This window comes from Fusarium musae, chromosome 11 (assembly GCF_019915245.1).
Source record: "Fusarium musae strain F31 chromosome 11, whole genome shotgun sequence".
NCBI lineage: Eukaryota > Fungi > Ascomycota > Sordariomycetes > Hypocreales > Nectriaceae > Fusarium > Fusarium musae.
The window spans coordinates 1,018,642-1,034,965 of NC_058397.1; the positions used below are offsets into that span (position 1 = coordinate 1,018,642).

At 48.7% G+C, this 16,324-nt stretch overlaps 5 protein-coding genes across 5 annotated transcripts; 4 read left to right on the plus strand and 1 right to left on the minus strand.

Annotated features, from left to right (window-relative positions):
- Positions 1 to 1,346: 1,346 nt before the first annotated feature.
- On the plus strand, positions 1,347 to 3,529 carry J7337_013427 (uncharacterized protein; the record flags this gene model as incomplete). The annotated part of the gene is made up of 4 exons (XM_044830917.1): positions 1,347 to 1,643; positions 1,699 to 1,982; positions 2,033 to 2,629; positions 2,680 to 3,529. 4 exons carry the CDS (start codon positions 1,347 to 1,349, stop codon positions 3,527 to 3,529), a joined length of 2,028 nt encoding a protein of 675 aa, XP_044674192.1.
- A 378-nt stretch (positions 3,530 to 3,907) lies between these two features.
- On the plus strand, positions 3,908 to 4,309 carry J7337_013428 (uncharacterized protein; the record flags this gene model as incomplete). Its single annotated transcript, XM_044830918.1, has 2 exons — positions 3,908 to 4,091; positions 4,236 to 4,309. The coding sequence occupies 2 exons, from the start codon at positions 3,908 to 3,910 to the stop codon at positions 4,307 to 4,309; spliced, it is 258 nt and encodes an 85-aa protein (XP_044674193.1).
- A 232-nt stretch (positions 4,310 to 4,541) lies between these two features.
- Positions 4,542 to 5,645, minus strand: J7337_013429 (uncharacterized protein; the record flags this gene model as incomplete). Its single annotated transcript, XM_044830919.1, has 2 exons — positions 4,542 to 5,438; positions 5,520 to 5,645. The coding sequence occupies 2 exons, from the start codon at positions 5,643 to 5,645 to the stop codon at positions 4,542 to 4,544; spliced, it is 1,023 nt and encodes a 340-aa protein (XP_044674194.1).
- Positions 5,646 to 8,110: 2,465 nt separating this feature from the next.
- J7337_013430 (uncharacterized protein) lies at positions 8,111 to 10,417 on the plus strand (the record flags this gene model as incomplete). Its single annotated transcript, XM_044830920.1, has 4 exons — positions 8,111 to 8,607; positions 8,661 to 8,866; positions 8,919 to 9,331; positions 9,383 to 10,417. The coding sequence occupies 4 exons, from the start codon at positions 8,111 to 8,113 to the stop codon at positions 10,415 to 10,417; spliced, it is 2,151 nt and encodes a 716-aa protein (XP_044674195.1).
- Positions 10,418 to 13,221: 2,804 nt separating this feature from the next.
- Positions 13,222 to 14,898, plus strand: J7337_013431 (uncharacterized protein; the record flags this gene model as incomplete). The annotated part of the gene is made up of 3 exons (XM_044830921.1): positions 13,222 to 13,413; positions 13,476 to 14,496; positions 14,546 to 14,898. The coding sequence occupies 3 exons, from the start codon at positions 13,222 to 13,224 to the stop codon at positions 14,896 to 14,898; spliced, it is 1,566 nt and encodes a 521-aa protein (XP_044674196.1).
- Positions 14,899 to 16,324: the final 1,426 nt, after the last annotated feature.

Consider the following 16,324-nt stretch of genomic DNA (forward strand, 5'->3'; position numbering starts at 1 on the left):
CGGAACTTTGATAATCCGCAGCAATCTGTCAACTTCACATTGTATGTAGGCTCCATTGCAGAGCGTTGCCGTACTGCTGCAGGGTAATCACAAACCATCGAGCCTACGAATTGCTAGAATGAGCGGCATTCTAAGTCAAGATAAATCGATTGATAGCTGTTAACAAGACCCTGTTTGAATTTATTTGGGTTTCTTCAAGGGACTGGTTTCATCTGCGCCTAATCATTTTATCTGAGATCTTGTGTTGATTGACCTTTTTCCTGGTCGTCACTCTACCAATCTCCAGGTCGGTTTGCGCTGAAGTGTGTGTGCCAAAACATGTCACAATCAGTATCTCGCCCCAAATCCCCAATAAGCTATCATCAATATTGCTATTCAATCGCATTTTGGTCGCAGAAGATTGCGAGGAGCTTACCATTATTACAATCAATGACGCTGGTTTTTCGGAATGATAACCCGGGTCCCTGCACCCGTCGCTTTCGTGGGGTAGCACTTTAATTGCTCGCATATGAACCAATCCTAGACACTTCAACAAGTGATCACATGTCCAAAACCTCAAAAATGTTATCTCAATGCGAATATTTCTCAAGATCGAGATACACATGCAATTGAGGCTGAATCACCCATGTTCTAGGCTCTGAAAGGGCTTGGCTTAGGTGCTACACCTCCGCGGTGCAACAGTGCTGCGTCGTCCACTGATGTGTCAACTGATGAATTAATGCCTTGTACCGGCCACTGTTTCTCTTATCAAAGATACCGCCCTGCAGGTCGCTTGGCCGCCGGCCAGTGATCAACCGTTTCTTATTCCCTCGCTTCAATGTTTGCGCTGATAAGGGCGCATTCGAGGCTAGGGTTCTTGGCCAATTGCGTCCGTGCGTTCTTATCATTGCCCCCATGGGGAATTTCTTATCGTGCAGCTTCACCCGGGAATTGCTTATCTTGAGAGCCTGAGAGGCCCGCCGGCACTTGCACGGCGGGTTTATTATCTTGAACGCCAAATCATGCACCCCAAATATCGATGGGTTTATGCACCCCTATCGAAGCCTAATCGGGACAGAAACACTTACTTTCTCACTTTGACCTATGAGCGCCACCGAATTTGATTAGTCAATGTAGCAATCAGAGGGCACACACTGCAGCTCATTAGCTAATTAGGTTTAGTTATGGTGCATAATCTGATTGACAGGCGTGCATCATCCGGCATTGCATTATCTTAGGTTTTGTAAAACGGCTGTCATGGCTGAATATATAACAATGATGAAGATCTCCATGAAAATAATTGTGGCAAAAGCTCTCGTGGTAGACTCTTGAATCCTAAACACCAACCTTACTGCAAATATATCACAATGGCTGGTGGTGGCGGTCCTTCATCCGGCACAGTCGAGCCTCCTCTGAGCCAGGCCTACGGCTATGGCATCGTTGTTGGTCTCGGCTTTCTTTTCGCCCTGGGCATGATCTTCACGACATGGGTCTTGAAACGGTACAACCATGAGAAGCAGACCTCGGAAATGTTCAACACCGCTGGCCGAACGGTCAAGTCTGGTCTTGTTGCTTCAGCTGTTGTTTCTAGCTGGACTTGGGCTGCTACTCTCCTTCAATCATCCGGTGTTGCGTACCGATATGGTGTCTCTGGACCATTCTGGGTAAGTCGACTGTTTGTGTATCGTGAAACGCGAATTGTGACTGATAATTGCAAAGTATGCTTCTGGTGCTACCGTTCAGATCATTCTCTTCGCGACCATTGCCATTGAGCTGAAGAGAAGGGCCCCCAATGCGCATACCTTCCTCGAGGTCATCCGAGCTCGATATGGCCGTATTACTCACTGTGTCTACATTTGCTTCGGTCTTTTCACCAACATTCTCGTCACTGCCATGCTCTTGACTGGTGGCTCTGCTGTGGTCACTTCTCTCACTGGCATGCACACTGCCGCAGCATGTTTCCTGCTGCCTCTTGGCGTTGTTCTCTACACCATGTTTGGAGGGTAAGTTGAAATCGATTTCGATGAAGAAATAGGCCTAACTCGCAGTTTAGTATCAAGGCCACTTTCCTGACAGATTATGTTCACACTGTCATTATCCTGGTCATCATCCTCATTTTTGCGCTCACTGCCTATGCGACAGGCAGCGAACTCGGGTCACCTGGCGAAGTCTACGATGCGCTCACCAAGGCCGCCGCCTCTCACCCAGTCGAAGGTAATGCTGAGGGCTCATACCTGACCATGCGATCTCGCGAGGGCATCATCTTCTTCGTCATCAACATCGTCGGCAACTTCGGTACCGTCTTCCTGGATAACGGTTACTACAACAAGGCCATTGCCGCTCACCCCGTCTCTGCCCTTCCTGGATACATCATTGGCGGTCTTTCATGGTTCGCTATCCCTTGGCTTTGTGCGACTACCATGGGTCTCAGTGCGTTGGCCCTCGAGACCAGCCCTTCATTCCCCACGTATCCCAACCGCATGGACCCCGCTGATGTCTCGGCTGGTCTTGTACTGCCCTACGCTGCTGTTGGATTGTTGGGCAAGACTGGTGCTATCTGCACTTTGATCATGATCTTCATGGCTGTTACTTCCGCAACCTCAGCTCAGCTCATCGCTGTTTCCTCCATCTTCACCTATGATGTTTACCAGTAAGTCTCTCGTGTGTGAAACTTCTTAGCTTACGCTAACGCTCCTCCAGGACCTACATCAACCCCCAGGCTTCCGGCAGCCGACTTATTGGTGTCTCGCATACTACTGTCTGTCTTTACGGTGTCATCATGGCCAGTTTCAGTGTCGGCCTCCACTATGCCGGTATCAGCATGGGCTGGCTATACCTCTGGATGGGTGTCATGATCTCCGCCGCTGTCATCCCTGCTACTCTGACTCTTCTCTGGAAGCGCCAGAACTGGATCGCTGCCGCGGCGTCTCCCGTCCTCGGTCTTTTCTGTGCGCTCATCGCTTGGACTGTCACCTGTGCCAAGGAGTTTGATGGTGTTCTTAGCGTTGACAACCTCGGTTCCAACAACCCTATGCTTGCTGGCAATGTCGTCGCTCTGTTGAGTCCTCTGATCTTCGTGCCGCTCTTCACATTCGGATTCGGCTCGGACAGCTATGATTGGGCTTCCATGGCTGCTATCAAGCAGGCTGACGACACTACCAGCGACTCCAACGGTGACTCCGAAACTGCTGTTGTGACCAGCTTCGCCGTTGCTCCTGAGGAGGACATGGCCAAGCTCAACAAGGCCTCAAAGATTGCCAAGACAATGACTGTCTGCATGACAGTCGCTTTCCTGATTCTCTGGCCCATGCCTATGTACGGAACATCCTATGTCTTCTCCAAGTCCTTTTTCACTGGTTGGGTTGTTGTTGGTATTCTCTGGCTGTTCTGCAGTTCCGTCGCTGTTGGTCTATTCCCTCTCTGGGAAGGTCGACAAAGTCTTGTTCGTGTTTTTAAGGGTATGTTTGGAATGGGAGGATCAGATATTACAGAGGAGATCCAAGGAAAAGCAGTGCATGAGGAAAAGATCGATGAATTCGAAAAGCAGTAGTCGATAGGAGATTGCGGATAGTTTAGCTTTTATTGGCATCCCATGATATTTATTAGTTGAAAAAGTGTTAATAAGCAAGGTCTTACGTTACCTGAGTCTATGATCGTGATACAAAGTGGAGGCGTGATTTATGTCCAACAAGCTGTGATTAGTTACTCTATTGCCATAGCCAGACCCTGGACATCTTTTACAGAGCCTTTCCCCGACAAATATTGACAGACAATATCCAAAATGGTTAACATCAACCTGGCCTACAGTGCCCCCATCAATCCAAGTGGTACTTCTCCCATCCTGTCAGAAGCTCAGGTCTGGAATGGCCTGAGGCGCAAAGTCCGTTAAGCCCACGAATTTGTGGCTCCTATTCTCGAAACCGAAATAATGAGTGAAGAACAAACAGAGTTAGGCACAAAGGTCACCCGGCAAGTCGTTTTTGACAAAGAAGCACGAGGTAGCAACGACAATGTTGTCAAAGAGGTAGTCTACGAATTTGCTCCAACGCGTGTCGATTTCTATCACCCTGATGGTAGCAAGATCTTCAACATTGTCAGTGTTGACCAAGAGAGTAACTTGATGTTGACTTATGCTTTTGAATGGCGACACCCGGGGTTGAGGCAGAAAGCGAACAGGCCAAAGAGTTGCGCGACCAGTATATCAAGGTGAGCCCTTACAACTACTTTATACATCATCGAAACTGACATGATAACAGGTAAAAAGGCTAAGGGAACCGTGGAGGGTACTATCGCTACCATTCGTAAGTTGTTCAAGGAAGGCGAGCTTTGAGGAAGACTCTGGCCATAAGCTAGGGACTAGCACTATCTACTTTCCACGTTACCATAACAGGACTCGCCGCAAAGGGGTATCAATCTATCATTCGGGAAATACCTACGAGAAGGACTGTGCTATACTAAGAGACTAGAAGCCACTGAAAGAGATATCGCTTGCTAAAAGAGTGTTTTCCTAACCTGTTGAATCCTCTGAAAAGATTGGGTCTTGACCGACAAGGACGAGAGGATCACAGCGTGATCGACTGCTCTCGAAAATACTTTCTCTCAGTTTCGGAACTCCTAATTGGAATGATCCAGATATCGTATGGAACATAACCAGTGTCGGGGCCAAGGCTATCCAAATCATTTTTGATTAGGCCTCGGAAGCGAACCTTCATATCCTGAAATGCAACGTCGTCATTTTTATAGACTTTATCATCCCAACTCCTACCTTCGCGCTGAACAACAAATCGTACAGCGTCAATATCATTGAAGCCATGCATAAATTGAAACTCTGACATTGGCATGCGGCCGAATGTGTCGTAATGCTCCCATAGAGTGAAGTTTCCGGGTGACTTTTCGACACTGTATTTAATTTCGTATCGTGGTCTTCTAGTAGTAGCCTCTGGTGTTTGATATGTAGCCTGAGGGAGAGCAGGGGGAGGCATAGCTCTCGTCGCTTGATTTGCCTCTATTACAGGGGTTATATCCTCAGTAGCCAGCTGAGTTCTATCAAAGGGCATTGGCTCTGACGTAGCGCGAGGGTTCTGCGAAGTTCCGACATGAGAAGCCCCAGGAGTCTCTGTTCCAAGTTCTGGGCTAACACGGGATCCCGGATCACTTTGTCGACTAGGAGGTGGTGACACGGACTGAGAATCGTCCTCCGTGTCAAAGGTTGGTGTTTCGACAAAATTAAGGCGCTGGACTGGTCGACAGCTGCGGCCTGATGAAGTGTATTTCTCAGGAAAGCCATCTATAGCTCGAGTGACTGTCTCAGACACGTTGGTAGTCTCTAGGCGTCCAGTCATCTGAGCAACAGGGGCAGTTGGTGCAAAAGAGACTGCAGTGCAGTTCGGAGGATTTATGTCAGTGGTGGAGGCTTGAGGTGGCGGCGTAGTGATGCTCATATTGCCTGCCGATGAGGTCTGGTATAGTCAGTTGATAACCCTCTTTGCATCATGTCTGTGGAAGGATAAAGTCCTAGCACCGAGAGAACAGGTACTTACTTGATTGTCCGGTTCCTTAGGGCGTGGAGGAATGTCGTCTACATCTGGAAGGCTATCCGAATCGGCCTCGTTCCATCCGTTCCATGGGTCCGTGTCCATTTCCTCGCTTGGAACTGAAGGTGACATTGCATCACTTAGAGGCCAACATGTTAGCGAGGGTATCGAGTTTGAAACGTAGCTATACCTTTGCCCAAGAGTTTGAGATCTCTGCCTCTCATGACGTGCAGCTTGTTTCTTCTTGGATGGCGAGTTGAGACCTTTTTGGTGTTCTTGCTGGTTGTGACGAAAGAAGAGTTGGGCAAGCAGCTTGACGATTCTAACACTAGGTAAGTAAAATGATCTTGTAACATTTTGGGGCCCCTACTTTTCTGAATCCTTTCCCCAGATCAGTGAGTCCCCAGAAGAAGAGCTCTCACTTGCTGGCCAGAATTGCTGTCCTCGGCCTTCTTTGACTAGAAATCTCTTCGCCATATCCTCGAGTTCAATTCTCTGTCTTGCATCGCTCCACTTAAGCAGAGAAATTCCAGGCACTCCATCGCGGGTCTTATACCCCTCAATATATTTCTTATAAGTCTGCACGAAGAATCGACTGGAGGAATCGGACCGCGGATAACCTAATGCGGTTTGAAGAGGGGTAATTTTTGGAATGTCGCCAATCTTCTCCTTGCTCATGGTTAATAGTGAATGTTGAAGAATAATATTAGTTTGATAAGTATGGCAATGCTTGGAGTTGAGATCTGGGTGCATACTCAAAAAGTTCTCATATGGCAAGACACGAAAGAAGTAGAAATGCATTTCCGTGAGGGGAGGCCTCTGCCTGATTTTATGGCCAGTTCTGCCTCAGCTGAACATCCTGGCCAAGTCGAAACCTAGGGGGAAACGTACATGAACCTTAAGCGCTCTCAGAAAACGTCTAGGCCTCTGAAGTTGGCCTCTCTCAGCCTCGCGACAAAGAGTGTCATGGAAACAAACAAATATGCATATATCTGCGTCTTGGGCATTGTGAGCGTTTTTAATGCCATTTTTTAGCAATAAAATCGAAGTTTTATCAATCAAAATATTGAACCCAAGAATTGAGTGCTAGAGTGAGTTAATCCGCATCGAGAAGTTATGTTGGTTCAGAACCAACAGCTCTCGAGAATGAGGGTGTACCAACTGCATGAGCTCAAGCCAATAAGAAAGAGTGGTTTTTAGGCAGAGAGAGGCGGTGATCCATAAATAGCACAATTTCTCCCCTTTCTGGTATTTTCTCCGTTTTATTTTGTTTCGCTTTCGTCGTCTTTGGATTTTGCGATCGATTCTGAAGCAATTGCTGCCTTTGATGTGTTGTCGGTGCGGCGCAGCCCATGCTTGCATGGGTGAGGATCAAAAATGCCTTACAAGAACCATGATCTACACCGAATTGGCAATTGAGAAATTGATACCATTTAAAGGGAGATAATTGAGTATCCCAAAAGATACCCTTTCGTTTTCATATTTACTTCTTACTCGTTTCTCGCAGCAAATCTATCCTGTCACTAACTGATAATCCCTTATTGTATCGGCTCATTTGACTCTGGCAGAATTGTTATCCGAGGCGGGTTTCCGCCCAGCATTGACCTGACAGTTCATAAATCGGCTAACTGATCTGATTACTGCCGTGTCCTTTGCCTACCTTACGGGAGACAGTGCCTGGTTCTCATGTAACGGCCCATCCTAAGTATTTTCTTCGCATTAAACCTTTCTAAAACTTCTACTGTACTTTAGGATGAGGTCTCCGTTGCGCCACCTCTGCTGTCAACTGTACTTAGGTGAACTCAATCGTAAGCTAGCGTTAGTATGCGCTCGATTGATCCACAAACTGCCGGCATTGCAGGAGTACATATTGTGAGCTATGACAGTCGTTCAGACTTCTACTGGTCGCACATTTCCAACGCGGCACAAAAACGTGTCGCGTATTCCATCTTTCTGGTCCTGGTTTCTCAGGGATATGTATTGCCTGAGCACGCGATAACTGATGAAAAAGACCATGATGTTGCCGACATCAGCCCGTCAATGACTCAGTCAGCCCATTCCCTGTAGGAGCGGGGAAACGTTAAGCTTGATTACCCAAAAGTCAAGCTTATTATCCCACGTCCAAGAGAGTTGTTACGCAAGAATCTCTAACCCATCAAACCCCATCAGGCAGGTGAATAAACACGCCGATCCCTCCCCGCAGGAAAGCCAAGTAGCCAAGCCAGCTCAGCCATTGGCCCAACCTGGGGAGCTTCCCAAGAGGGCTACAACGGCAAGGCATGACGACATTCGCGAGAGCTATCCCGAGCTCGGGATCGTAAGCTTACCGACTGGGAAGGGAAGTTCATCCATCATGATAAGAGCTTTGGCAAATCAAAAGCCAGCTTGGCCCGAGATGGGATCCTGTTTGTTGGGAATACCAAGGACCTAAGTGTTTGTTTATGCAATGGTTCCATTGTAAGGTAACATGACACTGCAGAATGGGGTTGGTCATGCTTGCGAGAGTTGCATTTATATCCGAAGCTTCCCATTGCTCCACGACCACTTCCCCTCCCAGGCCAAGTGTTGTGAAGTTTAATTGCCATTGAATCTTCAATATGCATTTCCGACAGCTCTCCACAATCGCGGCTTTGGCTGCTGGCGTATCTGCTTGCCAGCGTGATCTCGTTTTGGGCAAGCGACACACGCATCGTCAGCCACTGACCAAGCGCAACGCCGATTGGCCTCCAGTCTTGACGGAGCAAGAGACTCTCCTTGTCAATTCGTTTGACAATTCATCCATTGACAAGTGGTCTGACTACTACGGTCACCAGAACAAGTTGGCCGGCTATGGAAAGGAAGCTGCCCAGTGGACCGCTGATCGTTGGTCCGAAAGCGGGTTTGATGCGCATCTGGCGGAGTACCATGTGTTCCTCCGATATCCAGTCAGTTCATCTCTGTACTTCACCGGCCCCAACGGTACAACCACCGAGGTGAATACCAAGGAGGAGGTGCTTGAGGAAGATGATGTTACAGGCTGGGATGTGCTTTCACAGCAGACCTGGTTGGCATACTCGCCGACTGGAAATGCTTCTGCCGAATATGTCTACGCGGGGTAAGTGAGGCTCCCAATAGGTCTGGATGCTTGTTACTGATCTAGGACGTTAGGCGAGGTTCAATTGACGACTTCGACCGACTAGTCGAGCTTGGTGTTGAGATCAAGGGCAAGATTGCTCTTATCAAATATGGTGGTCTATTCCGCGGTCTCAAAGTCAAGAATGCTCAAGACCACGGCGCCATTGGTGCCATTATCTTTACCGACCCTGGCGATGATGGAAACATCACAGTTGCCAACGGGTACGAGGCTTATCCAGGTAAAACTTCTCCCGTGGAAGCTCTGAGGAGCCAATGCTAACTGAATTTCAGATGGCCCTGCCAGAAATCCCAGCTCTGTCCAAAAGGGCTCAACACTATTCCTGTCTACGCGTACCGGCGATCCCACAACTCCTGGCTACCCCTCCAAGAAGGACTCGCCTCGAGCTGACATCTCTGAGGTTATTGCCAAGATTCCAGCTCTGCCAATTTCTTACTCGGCCGCTCAGCCTCTGCTGCAGGCTCTCAATGGCCATGGTGTTACCGCTGAGAAGGTAAACCGGACTGCTTGGACAGGCGGTCTCGATGCTGATTATAGCTCTGGTCCTGCCCCTGGCGTGAAGCTCGCTCTCAGTACCGTCTCTCGTGATTCTATTGAGCCAGTACACAACGTCATTGGAGTCATCAACGGAACCAATGCCGACGAAACTATCATCATTGGAAACCATAGAGATACATGGATGGTCGTAAGTAGAGCTGCAAGAAGATACTCACAAAGTTCATCGCTAACTGTTTAGGGCGGTAACGGAGATCCCAACTCTGGCTCTTCGATCCTCATTGAGCTTGCTCGCGCTTTCAAGAAGCTCACCGATTCAGGCTGGAAGCCCAAGCGTAATATTGTTCTCGCGTCTTGGGATGCTGAAGAATGGGGCATCATTGGTTCTACTGAGTGGGTTGAAGAGCATGTCAACTGGCTCACCGACACCGCCGTCTCATATCTCAACATCGATGTCGCTGTCAGTGGTCCACGACCCAACCTTGGTGCCTCACCTGAGCTTCACACCTTTGCTACCGAGGTCCTCAAGAAGGTCGTTGATCCCAACTTTGGTGGCTTCAATCAGTCGCTCTATGACGCTTGGCATGCTGCCAGCGAGGGAGACATTGAGATCCTAGGCTCTGGCTCTGATTACACTGCTTTCTTCCACCGCGGCATCAGCTCTCTTGATACTGGAAGCAGTGGAGGTGCCGGTGACCCTATCTGGCACTATCACTCCAACTACGACACCTATCACTGGATGTCGACCTTTGGTGACCCCGGATTCCATGTCCACACCGCACAAGGTCAATATCTTTCCCTTCTGGCTTACCACCTGGCTACTGATGACATCCTTCCCTTCGATACTCAGAATTATGCCAAGGAGCTCCGTGCATACTTCGAGGATCTCTCCGAGTATGCCGAGAGCAAGGATGCCGATCTTGATCTCAGCGAGCTTGACGAAGCTATTGAGCACTTCAAGCAGAGTGCCGATGAAGTTAAGGCTCTTGAGAACCTCGCCCGTGAGCGCGATGATGATGTTCTTAAGAAGGTCGTCAACCACAAGTACCGCGACTTCCAGCGAGGTTTTATTTCTCAAGGTGGTCTGCCCGACCGTGACTTCTACAAGCATGTTGTCAACGCCCCTGGCCTTGATACTGGCTACGCTGCTGTCACCTTCCCTGGTATCACCGAGGGTGTTCAGTATGCTGAGGACGGTGACTTCTCTGTGGCTCAGGAATGGGTCAAGAAGACTGCTCGTGGTATTGTTGTTGCCGCAAACATCTTGAAGACATAGAAGGAGGTTAGGAAGGGCTGGAAGGCGAAAGAATTCGCTTCACGTCAATCATCTCTGAAAGTTATGATCTCATGGCTATGATAATTATAGTACTTGCATAGCATTCTCTGGTGTTTCTGGCTGGTGCCGGTTTGGGGTTTGGTCGAGCAGAGTTACATGGGCACAGCCACAAGAGGATAGGAAATGATAGTGAATTAAAAGAATTTGAGACCAAGATTCAAATGCTTTCTTCAAAAGCTTTATGCCAACTCTACAGTTGTTTAATGCTTGATCACTGCCGAGATTTCTTTAGCCAAGGAGACTATATGAACCTCAAGAATCACTAAGATCAATCTGCGATGTGGGTAGTCGTTCAAGAGCATCAGTTTGTGATTACATAGTACTTCCGCATGCTCAGGTTTCTCGGCATCGTTGAGGGACCTGATCTCTTTTTAGTCCTTGATGTGCGCCTGCGCCTATAGCCGTTCATAGGCGCCAAGATCGAGAAGCTGTCGAGTCTCCAGCCAGATGGCCTAGAACTCATCGAGATGTTAGTTCTGCATTCACACTGACAAAATTAATCGCGTAGAATTGTAGGATTATCTGATTTGAATTTAGTCGCATTGTGAGGAGAGCTTGATGGCTGGCTCCTCAAGCGAGCCTTCCAGGCGTCGACGCGCGGGTCTCCTGTACCCTTCGCCGCAGCCTGGCCCGTTAATCATGTTCTATAACACATTCTTTCATTTCCAACATTTTTCTCTGATCTTACCAAGCCACCGAGAAAACGTGCGCAACTGCCGACAGATGTGTAATTGACGCAGCTTGGCGCTTGGCATCACCGTTTGGCTACCTCGGCGCCGAGAATTCTAGAATCCATGTGGTGAATCTTGTTCAACTACACGATACTACTACTATTCGGGTTGCATTACGCGTCTAGATCGATCGAGACTCACCTGTAAGTCTTCTTTGTGCATCGCGACGATGTTTTGATATTCACCAATAGATGACAGGCATTCTCTGAATCAGAGTGTGTATCGTATCGTGTATTCAACTCAATATATCCCAACCACCATCGGACACAAGGAATGCAACAAAGTTGGAGCACAGACATTCAAGATCTGAGCCACGCATCGGATGCTGCGGAAGAGATGAGATTGACACTTTCTTGGCGCATCTTGGCATATCAGAACTGATAAATCCTTACACGACATCGGGTCTCGCAGCGTAAGATGTCCGGCGGCACAGTAAAACAGAGGCTTCCCAATCAGCAATATGACTAAACAGTGGGTGTTTGAGTGTTGCATTCCTTTTTGCCGTAATTCCGAGTAGTGGGTAATCCCAGTGGCCATGCTTGATTCCATGTGAGGGAATGCAACGACGATTCTGGCCATGTAACCTTGGAGGTGCGGCAGATGGAGGCGGGCGGTATGCAGTGCTCACTCGGGGTTGTGATATGGCCACCAATTAACGAGTTTAGTTGGGAGCGGGGAAGATTACAGTGAACACAAGCCTAAATTAGTGCCTGTTGAGTAGTTCTGAACATCACCTTGAAGTCGCTATTGTAATAATCACGCACCCCAGACTAAATGGGATAATATTGATGCAAATCTACGCTGCATATTGATAAGGGTAGGTTCAGTGATGATGCCAAGCTATAAACAAATATCACGACGCAACCACCATCTCAAGGTTTTGCCACGTGGATGACGCTGCATGTTTTGTCAGCCCAAACTCAGCAAGAGGGGACTGCTGCGTAAGGTATTCTTTTAAGCTTAGCCATGAAGCTTACCCCTCTCCCGGGTACGGAATCCATTCAGAGCTCAGAAAACGCCAGAGCCAACAAGGAACAGTCTAACAGTCCAGCCTCTAATCCCCCAAAAACTTGGAGTGTTGGTGTTACATTGTGTCAGCCAAGAAAAATGGGGGGAATGGGATAATCTCTAATCACCTGCTCAATTACGCTTCTGTTTTAAGTAGTGACTCCCGGGACTACGAGATCAGCACTAGTCAGCGTTGCGCTGCTACATCCGATGACAAGTCCATTCACGATGCTTTGAGGGGCTGGAGGGGTCAGGCTTTGTCACTCAGCAGCAGCAGAGCCCCGAAGCTTCGGTACTGGAGAGTGTTTTAACTCGCTATGATGAATCCATTTTCGTGATCAACAAAACTCGTGGAGGTTCGTGGCTGCAGCAACGTCGCACAGGGAAGCCGAGGCTTTGGGAGGGATCAAAACACTGGACGCCATCAACCGCTGCAAAGTAAGGATCGGCTCTTTTCATGTCAGATTCGGAACACAGCAGCCATTCAGGCTGATCCTCGACCTACAAATGGGTTGCACTCGGGGCAAATACTCCCCCTGCTCCCTAGTCTACCTCCCTTAGCAATGTAATGCTGACTCGGGGTGTTTTTCCCTGTTTACGAGACATAACAATCCAACTTACAGATCGGCATTTCACCCTTGTCGTCCAATTAAAGCCAAGACTGGGCAATAAAGCTTGGTCTCTTCTTCTCCACGTCCATGCGTCGACCTTCCCGTAAACGCTTAGAGTTATCGCAGATCGTGAGCTTTGGTTCATTTCCTCCCCCGCATCGCATGGGCTAGCTTTGGGGTTTCGGGGGGGGCTTGCGGGCGTTGACGTACGAGGCGGGTTTGGATAGAAGGGTTGTTTACGTGGTAACAAAAGCCCTTGCCTCTTCCCCCTTCAGAGTTGTTTTCTTTTCTTGTTCTGCTGGTAAAGGTAGTAAGTAGTAAGCTGTCATCTCCGCGGAGCGTAGAGACCGTTTCGCTATTCTAGACTTGTGTTATAAGCTATTGTTCCAGCACCATGACTACTGATACCACGGCGACACCGCCGAGTGAGCAAGAGAAGCCTACAGCTGTTGATGTCGAGAACGTCGCGTCCACGACGCTGTCCAATGCCGGGACCGGGGCTGCTGTTGATGCTGAGCGCAATGCCCTCTTAGCTGCTCTGCCTGATCCTGATGAGGGCAAGAGTGAAGAGGAGCGACGCGAGATTGTAAGTCGTTCTACATGTTCTCTGTGTCTAGTCGAGAATGATTGGTGCTGACAATGGCTCAGGACAGGAAGCTGGTCTGGAAGGTCGACCTCTGGCTCATCCCCTGGCTATCGCTGCTCTACCTCCTCTCTTTCCTGGACCGAACTAATATCGGCAATGCTCGTCTCGCAGGCATGGAAGATTGGTTGAAAATGCAGCCGGGAGATTACAACGTCGCCCTCACCATCTTCTTCGTCAGTTACGCCCTCTTTGAGCCGATTACCAATGGTCTTCTCAAGCGCTTGACACCCCGCATCTTCTTCACGGGCATTATCATCGCGTGGGGTGCCGTCATGACCCTCATGGGTGTCTGTCACAATTACCCAGGTCTGCTGGCAGCCCGTTTCTTCCTCGGTGTCGCAGAAGCTGGTCTTTATCCAGGCGTCAACTACTATCTCGGCTGCTGGTATAAGTCATCTGAGATTGGTGCTCGCGCCGCCATTTTCTTCTCCGCTGCTGCCCTGGCTGGTTCTTTCGGTGGTCTCCTCGCTGCAGCCATCGCTAAGATGGACGGTGTAGGCGGCAGACCCGGCTGGGCATGGATCTTTATCCTCGAAGGTCTCGCGACTGTCGCTGTCGGTGCCTTTTGTTGGTGGATGGTCTTTGACTGGCCTGACACCGCTCGATTCCTCTCTCCCGAGGATCGCGTTCGTGTTCAGCGCCGTCTCATCCTGGACCGTCAGGGAAGGACTGCTGAAGACTTTGATAAGCGTCACATCTGGGCTGCCATGAAAGATTGGAAGACGTACGGTTACATGGTGATCTACATGGGCTCACTAATGCCCCTGTACGCCTTCTCTCTCTTCCTGCCTACCATTCTCCGAAGTATGGGACATGTAGGCACCAAGGCGCAACTCTTATCGGTTCCTCCTTATGCCTGCGCTGCAGCCGCTACTGTCTTCGTCGGATTCCTAGCAGACCGAACGAAATGGCGTGGCTATTGTAATATCGCTACTGTCTGTGTCGGTATCATTGGATTCACCATGCTGATCGCATCACCTGACCCGCATGTCCAATACGGCGCTGTGTTCCTCGGTGCAATGGGTAAGTTATACAGCACTGGCGTCTCGAAGCTTTGACTAATCTGGAACAGGTATCTATCCCACCGTTTCAAACACTGTGTCATGGGTAAACAACAATATCGAGGGTTCATTGAAGCGTGCCATTGTTCTCGGTATGGTCGTCGGTTGGGGTAACCTCAATGGTGTCGTCTCGTCCAACATCTACCGTGAGACCCAAAGACCTCGCTACTTTGCCGGCCACGGCACGGTTCTGGCATACCAAATCCTATTTCTTCTAGGAGGTTCTATCTTTATGCATTTTGCGCTCCGATTGGAGAACCGTCGTCGTGCGAGAGGATCACTGGATGCCAAGTATGCTGCCATGACAGATGAGCAGAAGTGGATCAGCGGTGATGTGCGTCCTGACTTTAGGTACACTCTCTAGAGAGCTCAAGGAGATTTGTTACACTGCGCTTTGCTTTCGTGTTTCTTTTTTTATTTTGTCTTTAACCAAGACTCCTGTAGCAGGATAGCTGAACTGGTAACGATTGGAAGCAGGCACGTCATGATTATGCAGTACACATAGAATATTGTTAGTGTCTCTTATATCTCGGATGCTAGAATAATGAATCACTCTTCCGTATCCAAGGTTTATCGCCTTTTCATGATTTATTGATACCCCGCTTAATTCTGAAGATGCTCGGATACCTCCGTAGGAGACGGCAAGGGCCTGAGACAACGGCAAGATGTTCCAGCTGAGCCCATATGCTGAGGGTACCACAGAGAATGGTCGAGACCGCGCCATATCTGTCTATATCCTTGATACTGACCAAATCATGCATTCGAATGTGAGTGTACAAGCTGCTAACAGATATCTGTACCCTACCTGTCATAGTTCTTGAAAAGCTCACCGACTCCATCATGACATCGCTGACTAGGCTGTGCTACGCACTATCAGTCGTTTGATTACAGTATGAATCATGTCTTTGGATCACTGGAACAGACCCACTCCCTCCATTGTTGACACAAGGTTTCCAGTGGTATTGCTTCAGACAAGCTTTTGCTAGCTAGTGGTCTGGGTAAGCGAGAAGATTTCCTGCATATCGCCTTACTTAGTTCTGTGGAGAGACTGTTTGACGATATCCTAAGCTTTGAACTGTGCGGTCAGACGACAAAGTTCTGGGGATTCCATAGATTGGGAAAACAAGGTAGAGTAAGATATCAATTTTATCCTGAATGATGAAGACAATCAGAAGAGCTCTCTATCTGCGACTGCTCGCGGTCTCGATGCGCCTGGTCGACAACATGACACAGAATAGGAATCAAGTCAAAACTGTTTTACTCGAGGTCCCATCACCGCTCTATCTGTAGAACCTCTAATATTAACATGAAACAAACTCGCAATGCTACCTTCTTCACTTCCCGCTTACCTTTGCCCCGTTGCCTTCTATAAGAACTGTCGAATCCGCTCCTCCATCGGTTGGTAAATCATCACTCAACATTCCAAAGACAGAAATCTCAACTCAGCCTCATAAATCCATTAAACCTTTTTATTCAGAATGAAGTTTTCCATCGTCCTCGCTATTGCCGCACTCTCGGCCGAGACCTTTGCGTGCGCCAACATTGGGCAAGTTTGCAAAAAGGGAGACCCAGATGTATGCCAGTGTGATGCCCCGCTCACTGTAAGTCCTATTATCTTCACTTATACATTTTTTGACTGCTTATATGTCGGAATTTTTTAGCTGTCTTGCAGAGGTGATCTTTTCACTCGTCCGGGAGCCGGTGAGTATCCCTTTCATGGCTCAACGGCCATTTTCTCCGTACCCTGAGAATTCTTCTGATCCAAATAGCCCGCCGCTTTCGTTACCAGC